The sequence below is a fragment of the Populus nigra genome, chromosome 7, assembly GCF_951802175.1.
Source record: "Populus nigra chromosome 7, ddPopNigr1.1, whole genome shotgun sequence".
Taxonomy (NCBI): domain Eukaryota; kingdom Viridiplantae; phylum Streptophyta; class Magnoliopsida; order Malpighiales; family Salicaceae; genus Populus; species Populus nigra.
The window spans coordinates 5,504,218-5,517,691 of record NC_084858.1 but is presented as its reverse complement, the minus strand read 5'-3'; the positions used below and the strand labels follow the sequence as shown (position 1 = coordinate 5,517,691).

At 35.7% G+C, this 13,474-nt stretch overlaps 3 protein-coding genes across 3 annotated transcripts; 1 reads left to right on the top strand and 2 right to left on the bottom strand.

Moving 5' to 3' along the window:
- The first annotated feature begins 1,297 nt into the window (after positions 1 to 1,297).
- Positions 1,298 to 1,975, top strand: LOC133698670 (uncharacterized). The gene has a single exon (XM_062121681.1). The coding sequence runs from the start codon at positions 1,375 to 1,377 to the stop codon at positions 1,762 to 1,764; it is 390 nt and encodes a 129-aa protein (XP_061977665.1). The 5' UTR covers positions 1,298 to 1,374; the 3' UTR covers positions 1,765 to 1,975.
- A 5,262-nt stretch (positions 1,976 to 7,237) lies between these two features.
- On the bottom strand, positions 7,238 to 8,995 carry LOC133699930 (uncharacterized). The gene is made up of 2 exons (XM_062123453.1): positions 8,244 to 8,995; positions 7,238 to 7,727 (listed from the first exon to the last, which is right to left on the bottom strand). The coding sequence occupies exons 1-2, from the start codon at positions 8,299 to 8,301 to the stop codon at positions 7,417 to 7,419; spliced, it is 369 nt and encodes a 122-aa protein (XP_061979437.1). The 5' UTR covers positions 8,302 to 8,995; the 3' UTR covers positions 7,238 to 7,416.
- Positions 8,996 to 9,144: 149 nt separating this feature from the next.
- On the bottom strand, positions 9,145 to 12,447 carry LOC133699929 (triosephosphate isomerase, chloroplastic). Its single transcript, XM_062123452.1, has 9 exons — positions 12,121 to 12,447; positions 11,825 to 11,851; positions 11,446 to 11,515; positions 10,992 to 11,115; positions 10,512 to 10,596; positions 10,289 to 10,421; positions 10,027 to 10,200; positions 9,478 to 9,560; positions 9,145 to 9,326 (listed from the first exon to the last, which is right to left on the bottom strand). The coding sequence occupies exons 1-9, from the start codon at positions 12,307 to 12,309 to the stop codon at positions 9,270 to 9,272; spliced, it is 942 nt and encodes a 313-aa protein (XP_061979436.1). The 5' UTR covers positions 12,310 to 12,447; the 3' UTR covers positions 9,145 to 9,269.
- Between the last annotated feature and the right edge of the window lie 1,027 nt (positions 12,448 to 13,474).

The following is a 13,474-nucleotide window of genomic DNA, read 5'->3' as shown; positions in this document are numbered from 1 at the left end:
ATCCAAGTTTTATTGCATTCAGCCTTGCTATTAGTTTCATGTTTGTGGAGTACCAAAAACATTTTGAGGTCTAGTTACAGCGTCAGAAGTTCACTCTACCTTTATGGAAGATAATGGTTTCTAATAGTTTTGGAGTAAGGCGTCCTTAGAGTTTGAGTACGACAACATTCGGCTGGCCATCCATTGTTTGATTGCTGAGATGTATTTAGTGCTGTTTTTAGAAATGGTTGATGGCAAACTGATGTCCCTGAATTTTGAGTATTTTCCAATGGAATTTCCTAGTTCTTCTAGCCGATCGAAGTTTTCTCTGAGCCGTTTTTAGAAATGGTTGATGGCAAACTGATGTCCCTGAATTTTGAGTATTTTCCAATGGAATTTCCTAGTTCTTCTAGCCGATCGAAGTTTTCTCTGAGTTTCCTACCCTGAAATCTTAGAATTCTACAATGGTTGATGGCAACGTGTCCCTGAAAGCTTGACAAAACCTGGCAGGCAACTTCAGTTAGGTTGCAGTGGCGTTTGGTGAATATATTTATTCCTTGTGTTTGTACATGAAGGTAGCCTGTTTCCCACTCATAATTTAGTTGGTTCGTCAAGAAAACAATAATAACAATCAGAATCCAGAGAGCCTATGGAAAAGTGATTCAAACATGGATGATGTTTATATTCCAGATATCAACCGCTATCCACTAAGCATCGATAAAGCAACTCTCGAGATACCCAAAGAAAACAGTGTGGATATGAATGCATGGTGATCAACCACAATTAGGGTTTGAACTTTGAAAAGAAGGTGATTTGTTTAATTAATCCCGAGTTTATGTTGGTCTCAACGCTTAAGCTTTATTTCTGTGACAGAGTGGGATTCTAACAGACAACTAGTGGACCACCTTGGAGCCTCAAAATATGCATCGTCTTTCATGGAAATTGGTTGGTCCACCACCATCACTGACTGAATTTTATCACCATGCCTATTGTTAGAGTATATAACACTGTTCAGAGGCATTGATGTAGCAAACTGACTTTATATATATATAGATGGATGGATGGATGGATAGATAGAGGGTAGCATTATGCAATATGCTTTGATGGTATTTCTAAAGCGGACACAGAGTTCATTGATGGTGGGGATATACTTGATTTGCTTAATAGATAAACTTTGACTAAACAAGTATAAGGTTAGCAGCCCTTGATCATTTAACCAATTGTCAAATCCATCAAATCAACGGCCCAGAAACTCCCATACCAACTTAGTTCAATAGCCCGCTACAGACAGTTCCTCTGCTATAAATATACCGGGCCTAGAATTGTTGACGACCTCTTGAATTTTGATAACTTTGCAGACATCTCCACGCCAAGAAAAAGAGCAGCTGAGCAGCAATGCACTACTATAGGAGAAGAAGTGACTCCATCTTTGATGCTTTCACTCTAAATCCCCTACCATATCCAGTTCTCTTAATCTTGGCAGTACTATCAATATTTCTTGGCGTGTCTTGGTTCTTTAGCTATGAAGACATGGTGGAGACTACTGAGGAACAAATGGGTTGGGTTCTTTTGGTTGTACCGTTAGTGCTAATAGTCATAGTTCGATGGCTTTCATCTATGGAAAATCCTGACATGATCTTTGTTATGTCACCATGGGACAAGCGCCGGAGGACACACCACCGGCCATCAGAAGGGAGCTCTCCGTGGGGTGTGGCTGCTTTCATTGTGTTGCTTCTTGTTTTGGTGAAGTTTCAATCTACCTTTCTTGATAGCTGGCTTGTTTGATGCTACGCCTATACTAATTGATATGGATTGAAGATCACGTAGTTTTGTTCGGTGGCTTTAGTTTATGTTTGAACATACAGAAATATAAAATTATTGTATATGTATGTTGTAGAGAATGATGCATTAAGATATGTGTTTGGGGCTTGAGTGTTCATGTTTGTTAAATATTGCTTTGGTGGATAAGATCTTAATGAAGTTTTTTTCTTCATCAGCTTATACTGGCCATGTCAAATTAGTATATGCTCTTTATCTGGCTCAAATTTAATCTTGAATTGATTGATATGGTCTGAAGACTAAAACTCACCCTGATGAAAGAACTATCTGCTTGTTTGGATGCTGAGAAAATTCAGGAAATCATCTAGCTCGTATAAGAAAATTAAATCATAGAACTTTATTTGTCTTGGCCCAAAACTTGAGACTTTTCTTTTCTTGTACGAGATGAGATTTTCCCGGTAACAACGGAAACCTTGAAGATAAGTGATTGGTTTATTTTAATGTCTATGGTTATTAACTTTGCTTGATTGATAAAGATTAATAATTGTTGCAGAAGACAAGTTATCGCTCAAGACACTAACTTGAATTTCAAGTTAAGCGGGCATCAGTCAAATTTGTCTCATCCCCGCAGAAACACCCCACAGAACAAACCTACCAAGCTATAAGTAGGCATGGTCATGGTAATTCAGTGTCCACTGAGTACTCTTGATTTCTAAAAGTCATAAATTCTGTGAGGATCCAAGACTTTTCCATGAAAAGAAGTTATTGAATGAGGGACCGAAAGCCCAATTGCAGATGTCACTGTCTATACCTAAATAGCGGCAGCTAAAAGCAACACTTTAATTACTTTTATAATGAGAGCAAACTGCCTGCTTATCTCGCTGTTTAGCCATATGTGAAGGTCAGTTTCATCCACCTAACGCTTTGTCTTGGGTCATGCTGTCGTGGGAGGAGAAGAGTTCTTTATTAGTGACAAACAACCATTATTCAATCATCCAAACCTACCACTGCCTTCGTGGTCCAATGCTTATCGAGCCTCATGCAAGAGAAAATCATCAAGAATGCTTGTGGGGTCTAGCTTTGCAATGACAATATTTTTTGCTCTTGTCAATTTATCAGCTTTGATTGAATGGCCATGAAGAATCTTCTTCTATTTTAACCCTGGAAGTTAGTTAGGGCATCAAAGGACTTTGATTCAAAACCCTTTCATATGGGAACAAATGCATAGCAAAATGGGCTATACTGATGTTTGTCTGTGATTCTTCATAGCTACAGGAGATCATCTTGGACTCACTGACAAACACCTGTTTTCTCGTGTTTGTCCACGCCAAATTTAGCAATAAATGGGCATGGGCATGGCAAAGGAACGAGGTGTTGACCATGCCGGTGAGGTGGTGATTTAGTGGCTGCCTACCATTTAAACCAAAGGAACATAGTAATCTTGACCAGTCTCTTGATTTAGACCGAGCAGGGCTGGAATTCATAGATACGCTGAACATTTTGCTCACAGCAGTGAGAAAAAACGAAGTAAATTCTTTAAAAGCACCATATCGCCATTACAGTGCTTGTATCACACAGAGATAGTATTGCCTGACAAAGAAACTCAAACGATTCCATGATTTAAAGCTATCTTTAAGACTATATAGTTAATCAACGTATTGCAGAGTTTTTCCTTTTCTTTTTCGCTGATTTATTTACAAATTAATGCGACCCCCGAAGAGGTCCAAACCACTTGGAATGAAACGAAGATTGATAAGAAAGCAACATTAGAAGCAGCACCACGAAAACAGCAATACCCCAAGGGAAGGAGCTTGTGGAACGTGGAGCTGAATCATGAGGCGAATTTCTGAGCCGATAATAGAGCAGCCAATTGGTAGAATATGAAGCCATGAATAAAATCAGGAGGATAGGCAACAAGAAAAGGAATATTTGGAGGTTGACTGCAGAGTGGCGCAACTGGGCCTTATAGCCTGTGTAATGGGAGAGCCATAACAGGGAAATGACAATGCCAAAAATGGCTAGCAACGGGAAGGGAGGAGTGGACATAGAGGCCACGGTCTGGCCTGTCCACCCTTGTTTCCACTCGGGACCCCTTCTCTTTGGATAGAACCACTCCATCTCTTTTGTCCTCTCCTATTTCTCAATTCAAGCAAGCAATTCAATGGCGAGTTTCTTCAATTTTAGGGAGGTGATGGGCTTTGTTTGCTTTAATATCAAATTTGGTTAGGGAATATGTGCTTTGATTGTAGAATCCTTAAAGAACTTCTTGGCTAATGCACACTCAAGTTTTGATACCAAATCCATTGCATGCAACCAAAAAAGGTGAAACACCTTAAAAGTAAATATGATTGCTATTTCTCTTGACAACATAAAGAAGTAATGGCAATGCCAGCGAGCTCTCTACCTCGTTGATAGTGTATTTTTGGTTTATATCAAGATTTCACTAATTCAATTCTTAACAAATGCTAAAAACTAAATTAATCTTCTATTAAGAGAGAGAGTGTTATTAAGCTCGAGTCTCTTTTCATACTAACAATGATCTGTTTCGATAAAAAATAATAAAGCAAATCTTTATTTTTTAAAACTAAAAAATTCATGAATTTAAAAGAACAACTAAATCTAAAAACAAAGTCAAAAACAATAATTGTTTTGAAATATTAATTATGTCGTCTACATTAAATGAGATAACCTCTTGTTTTTCTTATTTTGAATTTTGAATAATAGAACATTATAAGGTCATTTTTTATGTTAAAGTTAGGAAGGGTTCATGAGTATGATTAGCAATTTGATTTTCTTCTGGGTTAGGTCAAAATTTTAAAAAGTAAATTCCTCTCAGCATCCTATAATCCTATAGTTTCATTATTTTTTCAATCTGCAACCAAGTTGTTGAATATTATACTTTACAAGCTTAATCAAAGCATATTTTGAAAATCAATGAAAAAATAATAATGCTCTCATATATATTAAAGCATGGAAGCTAACCATCGCCACCACACAACTCATTATATCTCTTCATGCTAACCTTTTCTTCTCTCTCACCTCTCTCTATAAAAAATCACAGCCTTCCTTCTAAAAAGTTACTCCTGTACTCATAGTTAATAAAACTCATCTTCTCCAAACCCATAGCATGTGACAACAACTGTTTTCTCTTATAATAGCAAACCTAATCACCATCCAAAAAGAATATTTTACCCCATGTAGCCATAGATTTCAAGTGTGATAACAATATGTCGAATGACATTATTGAGACAAGGGTATAAACCACCACAAGTAACAATTGTTGCTTTTGCACTAGTTTGGAGTATATTTTCTCTTGAGACCCAGCTCCAAGGACCTATTGTTCGACCCAAGTACAATTGGGATCAATGTACTCTTTTTCGACATATGTAAATGATGAGTAAAGTATGACCTTAACAAACAATTTTTCATTATTATTTATGTATCTATGTCATTCCTCATCAGATGGATAACCACCAACGAAATATTCCACCACAAGAGTTCTCATTTTTAGATAAAGTGTAGAGGGAATTGAGCATGCATAAGAAAAGATATAAGTGATAAGAAGAATATTAAATCGTCTTTTAAAATTTCTTTGGTTCTTTGTTTTCCAATTAGGATAATTGAAAATCAATCTTTTTTTTTCCAAATATGTGTAGCCAAAATGCCAAGATTTCTTGATTTGGGAGGATTTGAGTTTGGTGGCTATGTTAGAGAGAGGGGGGGGGGATAAAAAATAATAGGGGCTAGGATTTTCTGACTTTTTTTCCCTATTTATACGGGACTGTATTTTGAAAACAAAGGTTTTTAGTTATTATTTTAAAGTTAGTACGGGCCTACCATAAACTTGACCTTCTTTGGGATTAGGTCAAAATTTTGAAGGGTAAATTACTCTGAGCATTGTTTTGGTCATTTTTTTGCACTTTATAACCAGGTTTTTGAATATTACACAACGTTAGTCAAAGTAAATTTTAAAAATCAATGAAAAAACAATAAATTAAAATATGAAAAATAATCATTATCACACAACTCATTCTCTTTTTTCACGTTAACCTTTTCTCCTCTTTCATCTCTCTTTATCAAAAATCATAACCTTCCTCTTAAAAAGTTACTCTCATACTCACAATCAATCAACTCATCTTCTTCAAACCTATGACCTATGACAACAATCGTTCTCTCTCATAACAGCAGACCTATTATGCAACCCAGGTACAATTGGGATCAATGTACCCAGATCTAGCATATGTAGATGATAAGTAGAGCATGACCTTAAGAAGCATTGTTTCATTATTATTTATGTATCTATGTTATTTTTCATCATATGAATAACCACTAGTAAAATATTCAATCATAGGAGTCCTCATCTTTAGATAAATTGAGAGGGAATTGAGCATGCATAAGAAAAGATATAAGTGATAAGAGAAATATTAAATCACCTTTCAAAATCGCTTTGGTTCTTTGTTTTCTAATTAGAATAGTTGAAAATCAATCTCTTTTTTCCTAATATGTGTAGCCAAAATGCCAAGATTTCTTGATTTGGGTTTGGCAGCTATGTTGGAGAGAGAGAGGGGGGGGGGAAGATTAAAAAAGAATAATTAGGGCTAGGATTTTTTAATTTTTTTTCTTGTTTATACAGGACTGTTTTGAAAAAAAAAAGGTTATGTAGTTATTATTTCAAAGTTAGTATAGGCCTACCAAAAACTTGGCCTTCTTTTGGATTAGGTTATAATTCTTAAAGGTAAATTACTCTAAGCATTGTTTTGGTTATTTTTCTTCACTTTACAACCAGGTTTTTGAATATTTCACAACATTAATCAAAGTAAATTTTGAAAATCAATGAAAAGACAATAAATTAAACTATGAAAGATAATCATTATCAGACAACTCATTCACTCTTTCACGTTAACCTTCTTTCCTCTCTCTAAAAAAAATCACAACCTCTCTCCTAAAAAATTACTCTCATATTCACAGTCAATCAACCTCATTTTCTTCAAACCCACAACCTGTGACAATAACTATTCTCTCTCATAATAGCAGACCTGTTGTTCTATCCAAGTACAATTGGGATCAACGTACCCAGATCTAGCATATGTAGATGATGAGTAGAGTATGTCCTTAAAAGACATCTAGCAAAATATTCAACCATAAGAGTCCTTATAGACAAAGTATAAAGGAAATTGAGTATAGATAAGGAAAGACATAGGTGATATGAAAAAATATAAATTACCTTTTAAGATGTTTTTGGTTCTTTGTTTTTTAATTATGATAGTTGAAGATAAATCTCTGTTTTTTAATATATGCAGCTAAAATGCTAAGATTTCTTGATTTGAGAGGATTTGGGTTTGGTGGCTATGTTGGGGGGAGGGAGAGGATGGAAAATAATGGGGGCTAAGATTTTCTAATATTTTTTTTGTTTTATTAAGGATTGTATTTTAAAAAGAAAAGACTATTTAGTAATTATCTTAAAGTTAGTATAGGCCTATGGAAATAATAGGTGCTACAGTAATTTACCGATTTTAAAAGGTAGCAGATGACAAGTCATACAGAACAAGAGCAACATCAACGTCAACTAACCTAACCAGGAGCATCAATATATAAACCGCATTGAAATCCCTTTTGCATATAACCTTTATATGTGTGCAAATGCAAGACGCTCTTATTTTAACAGCCATGGATAACAGATCCAACAGGCAACAAGAGAAAAGGAGGATCCCAGGCATAGGAGAAATGGACAGAAGCTGATGCCTCCAAGGAATTGCCATTGATAAGTAGACAAGTATCACCATTCTTCACAAAGATTGATGGATCAACACTTTCCACTGTTTGAAACCCCATGCAAGACAGCTTTATCTGGCTTTGAGCACATCTGCAGTTGTTTGTCACTGTCACATTCCATTCTGGCTTACCACTTATTTCTCTCCCACTTCGAACTGTGCCAATGTTGATGTTGTTCAAAGAGCAATCACATAATCCTGTATTTTCATTACACCAACTTTGGAAATCAATTTCACATAATCCAGCCTTCCAAAATTCATATAAATTATATTCATCAACAATCAATTTAATCAGTGATCTTGACATGCTTAGGACCCGATCACAGACACATATTCACCTTCATCCTTTGTCGAGGAGGGACCTTGTTCATGATTAACCTTCATGGTTTCAAAAGTTCTGTATCTACCTTAGAAAAGGTACCGAGACCAAAAGAAAAACCCTTTATTTAAGCTCGACCAGAACAAATCGTTTTTCCTTATATCAAGTGATTAACACATCTCCCTTTGCAAAGAGAAGCTTACAACATCATGAAATCACCTCATGGATTTACCAAATTAAGAACAGCGGCATATGTTTATAACATAGCCCAATTGTGTGATTTTCTTTTAATATTATTGATAACAAGATAAAAAAGAAGAAGAAAGAGAAATACCATATGCATAGGCATGTGTTTGAGCAAGAGAGGACAAATTAGGACAGCATGGCCTTCTTACCTCTGGTAGCAAGACATAAAACAAGTATTGCAACTAAAGCTTTCATGAGACCTGCCATTGCTTGTCTTCTTGTTTTCTGGTTTGTGTTTTGCTGGGGAAGGCAATCTCTTCTCCTTGATGGCTTTAGTAGCAAGATAGTGCATGCTCAGCTACTTTTATAAACTAAAAGTACATCGGATAATTATGGTACCCAAAAAGCTGATGTTGACTTTATTTCTGTAGATTTTCTCAATATATATGCTTCCGTAATTGGTCCAGCCTTCCACAAAATGATAAACAGTAACAAAAGCTCGTGTTCCTTTTTCTTTTTGGACGGTTATTTAACTAATTTTTTTCATAAAAAATATATTTCACATTCTTTACTAGGGTTAACATGATAATCAGAACAAACCCTTTTATTACCTAAGCTAAACCTCCAAAAATACGAATTATTGAAGCTTATTGCACAGATTAGCCATACCCTGGACTCTGGATTAATGCTTGCCCCAACAGTTCAGTTGACATTTTTTTTTAATCGAGGGCAGTACTAAATTTATAGTACGAGGAATACAAGTGTTGCTGAATGCCGTGGCCATTTCATCAATCCTTTTTACAGTACACGTATGTTCAGTCAGGCATATGTCCTATTCAATTAACACGTGTTGTGAACACGCTTTATGGCTATAGACCTGTCCGAGTCAAGAACCATCAAAAGGCAAATGCTGGTCAGCATCTGGAGGTGCCTAGGCCTGCTTGCACAAATTTCAAAAACAAATCGCAGAAAGCATGCAGAAAGAGGTCGTCCTATAAGATATGTGAAGGGTTCATTGAGATCATAGCACCAACCTGATTTATGCTTTTAATCCTTTTCAAAAAAAAGCTGAGCAAAAGGGTTTGTTCGTTTTTAGGAATGGGAAAGAAATGGATAAATAATCAAAACTTCATTTGATAAGACTTAACTCAAAGGTTGATTACAGTAAGCTTCAAAATGAAGCAGCTCCTTTTTGCCCTTTATTTGTTATAGTTTCCAACGCCAATTTCATATAATCAAGCAGCAACTTTCTTGGATGTTACAGAATTGACAATGGTAGCAAACTCAGGGCCCTGCATTCCAGGAAATCAGAGTGTCATTGTTAATACCTGCCCAGTTCGTTGGGATGGAGTATTCTAGGTACTTTTATGACAGCAAGACAGATTTTTCATTTGTGATATTGAAATTTAGAAGCAAAAAGTTAATTGCTGTAATATTTATTACCTTCAAGGATGCACCACCAACAAGGAAACCGTCAATATCTTCTTGCTTTGCAAGTTCAGCACAGTTTCCTCCATTCACGGATCCTGAAATGGAAATTCAGTTATAATTACATAACGAGCAACAGCAGTAAACAAGATCTACAGAAGCAGAATATTGTGAGAAGTTCAGAAGAACCGGAGAATTCAAAGGAACAATTTAGAAATGGGAAACCCTAGCAAACCAAACCGTTAACATAACTTTATGATAATGGTCCCTGACTGCATATTGGCTGAGATTAACCTCTAATTAGCACAAGCATAGCTGGCAGGTTACCATACTGCCCTGTTTTGCCCTGGTCTATAAAGAAAACATGAGGAAAACCTTATGCCTATTCATTTGCAAGTTCATGCATATTTTGCATGACCTAAGCAAGAGAATTCACTGGGGCAAAATCATGTTCTCAACATAACACGGCAAGTGAAGTACCTCCATGCATATTTTGCATGACCTAAGCAAGAGAATTCACTGGGGCAAAATCATGTTCTCAACATAACATGGCAAGTGAAGTACCTCCATATATAATACGTGTTTTTGATGCGACTTCTGCCGAGACATTGTTTTTAAGCCAATCACGAACAGCTACATGTACTTCCTGAGCCTGCGCAGGTGTGGCCACTACACCAGTACCAATAGCCCAAACAGGCTCATATGCAATGACTATATTATCCCAGCTGGGCACAGCATCTGCGGGGGTAATGGCACTACTGGTGTTAGGTTCTTACATTTTAACCTATCATCTCATATTCCAAGAGAAAGAAACATTAGCAATAACCTGCATACGCCTTCAGTTGCTGATAACAAACATCAAAAGTTTTCCCTGCTTCTCTTTCTTCCAACAGTTCACCAATACAAGCAATTACTCCAACACCCTGGCTCAAGGCATAAGCTGCCTTCTTTCCTATAAACTGTAATTAACAAAATTTCAGTCAAGTTCTACAGGTCATATAACAGAAAAAGGAATTATGATCTAATCCTTGCAGCCACTAAATTTTCACCTGATCGTCTTCGCCAATTACATGTCTACGCTCAGAATGCCCAAGGATAACCCACTTGCAGCCAATGTCTTTCAGTTGTTCCACACTGCAAATAAATTAAAGAAACATTTTGAAGACACTAAGAGAAGGCAATAGCATGGAAGCCTCGTAAAACAAAATAATCCTTGCTTGTAATTCCTTCTCCATGCAGCATTAGCACTATGGTAAGAAAACCTCAGAGGTGAATTAAATTTAACTTGCACTTAATGCATGTAGCCTAAAACAACAAATGTCTCAATAATGGACCTGAAAAGAATTTCTCTTGGAAGAGATGTCCACCAATGTCCATGCAATTAATATGTAAATGCATAAAGCTTTGAAAACGTTTTCATAGGATAGAGTTGGTTTTTATTATGTTTTATTGGTCTTTTACAGGAAGGGAGTAGCAGTTGCCATTCCATCCAAACAAAGCTATAACTGAAAAGGAAGCAGCTAGCTGACCTGATTTCTCCTGTGAAAGCCCCACCCTTACTGACCCAAGAGTTCTGAGCTGATATCTCAATCCTGTCTGTTAAGGAAGACCTGACCTGATCGATGTAAATAAAGGGAGGTGCTACAACAACGTCTGCGAAACTCACAGCAAACAATTTAAAAAATAAGAACCTCTTAACAACTAGATTTAAATTTCGCCTTGAAAAAAAAATTATAGAAGAACATTATATAGGAAAAAAAATTCCATAATATACAGATCACCTCCCTACCAAGAACAAAGGGGCACATTCACCACCACTAAAACCATGTCTAAATCATTTTGAAAACAACGGTGCCACTTGGGATGTGAGTCCATCGACAATACAAGTTTAGTCTAAACAACCATAACCAGTGAATGCCTATCAATTAAACTTGATAGCAATGAACAGATAAAACAGCAAAGCACAAGAAAAGATTTACTCACCGACATCAGACTCCAACTTTGCGCTGTTCAGGTCTGAAACGAGCTTGGTAATGGATTCTTTTGTTCCATTCTAAATACAGAAACAAAGACGAGAAACTGGATCAGAATAAAAATCAAAACCTAAAAAGGGAAATCCAGTACCTATCTATCTCATCTAAAATTAGGCATAAAAGACACTTGTAGAGCCATTGTCAAACTACAGAGAGCCTAAACACTGGCCCCCCAACCCTTTTTTTTTTCTTTTTTCTTTTTGTTATAAGCAAGGCTAGGTACTTACATATTTCCAATCTAAACAGTGACTATAAGAAGAATTAATGTTAAAAGTTGAGAAAAATAAATAAAAACAAGAAATCAGTAAGAAATTAAACAAGGTACTCACACATTTCCAATTTCCTCCAACAAAGAACTGCAAGCATGAGAAAAAAGAAAAATTAATTAATGGATAAAAAAATAGCAACATAGAGAACCAACAATCTAAACGATTAAATTTCCTTAAAAAATGGATTCCATTTACCAAACTCGCTTCAAGTAATAATCTTGATTATTATTATTATTATTATAAAGACTAAAAAAAAGGTTACAAATATTATTAATAGTTAAAGAAACGAGATCTAGAGGAGACAGGGACTTTGAATAAGGAAGCAGAATGTGAAAAGGAAAAGGTTAAAAAGGCACCTGTCCAGTGCCAGCCATGGCAAAGACTCCTCTAAGAGGTTTCCGGGGAGAAGAGAAGCGAAGAAAGGACTGGGAATGAGAGTTGTTGGTATTGTTGTTTGGACATAAACGGCGAAGACCGGAGAACTCAGTCGCGCAATACGAAGTTGCAGATTTTGGACCGGAGAGTGAAGTTGAGAGCATAGCCATGGCCGCTAAAGTCAAGTTTTTTTTTTTTTTTGTCTTTTTTAGAAAAAAAAAAAAGCGTTATGTTACTGTTTGCTGGAAGTGATAGAGGAGACGAGAGGAGAGGCCGGGTGGGTTTTGAAGCTGTGGTTGTTGTGTTTGTGCTTTATGCTGTGTTTATGGGTTTATCGTATGGTGGGAGGTGGATAGTTGTTCGGTCCACGCGAGTTTTCAGAGCGTCGTTTGCACGAGGGATTCATAGCATTGCAGTCTATAGTTAAATAATTTAGCAAAATTAAATTTATAGTATTGCAGTCTATAGTTATATAAAGTTAATCTCATCACCGAATAATATTTAGAAAATTAATTGGAGAAGAAGATATTTAGAAACTGTCTTGGGAATACGATACAAACCGTGTTCTTAAAAAATTTATTTTTTTTGTTAAAATTTAATATGATTTATATTTTTTCGATCGTTTTGATGTGCTGATGTCAAAAATAATTTTTAAAAAATAAAAAAATTATTAACATATATTTTAACATAAAAATTATTTAAAACTCAACTGTTACTGCAATACTGGGAGAAGGGGTGAGAGTTTTTTTGGTTGTTGATGAGATGTTCAACGCGCTTCAAGAGCGAAGTAATAAAAACATCGAAGCTATTTACAGGTGTACGTGTCGCTTTTCTTCGACGAGAAAACGACGGTTGTAAGAAGTAAAAAGCTTTCGGTTGCGGACGGCACAAATGCATAGGAAACGACGAGTCCACAGTCTGTCAATAGTCAATACCATAGTTGTTAGAAAGGGTATAATGCGGGAAAAAACAAACTGTGTTATCAAGTTTGTGGGATTAAAAATTTGTTTATTTTTGTATTTTAAAAAAGTTAAAATTCTTTATTTTAAATTATTTTTTATTTTCTTTGATATAAAAAATAATTTTAAAAATATTATTTAAAATATTTTAAAATAAAAAACATTTTAAAAACTAACTATTATCGTACTACAAAATATACCTTTAAAGTTTACTTTAAAAAAAAAAGATTTTGACTTGTTGAATTTGAATCGGATTAATCGTCAACGAGTTTGACTAAATTATCTAGTTTTCACTTTAAAAGTAGCTCAAATTAACCAAGTTAAATAACCATGTTCAATGCCATCAACAGCCATAGCGACGTCGTTTCTTTCCTTC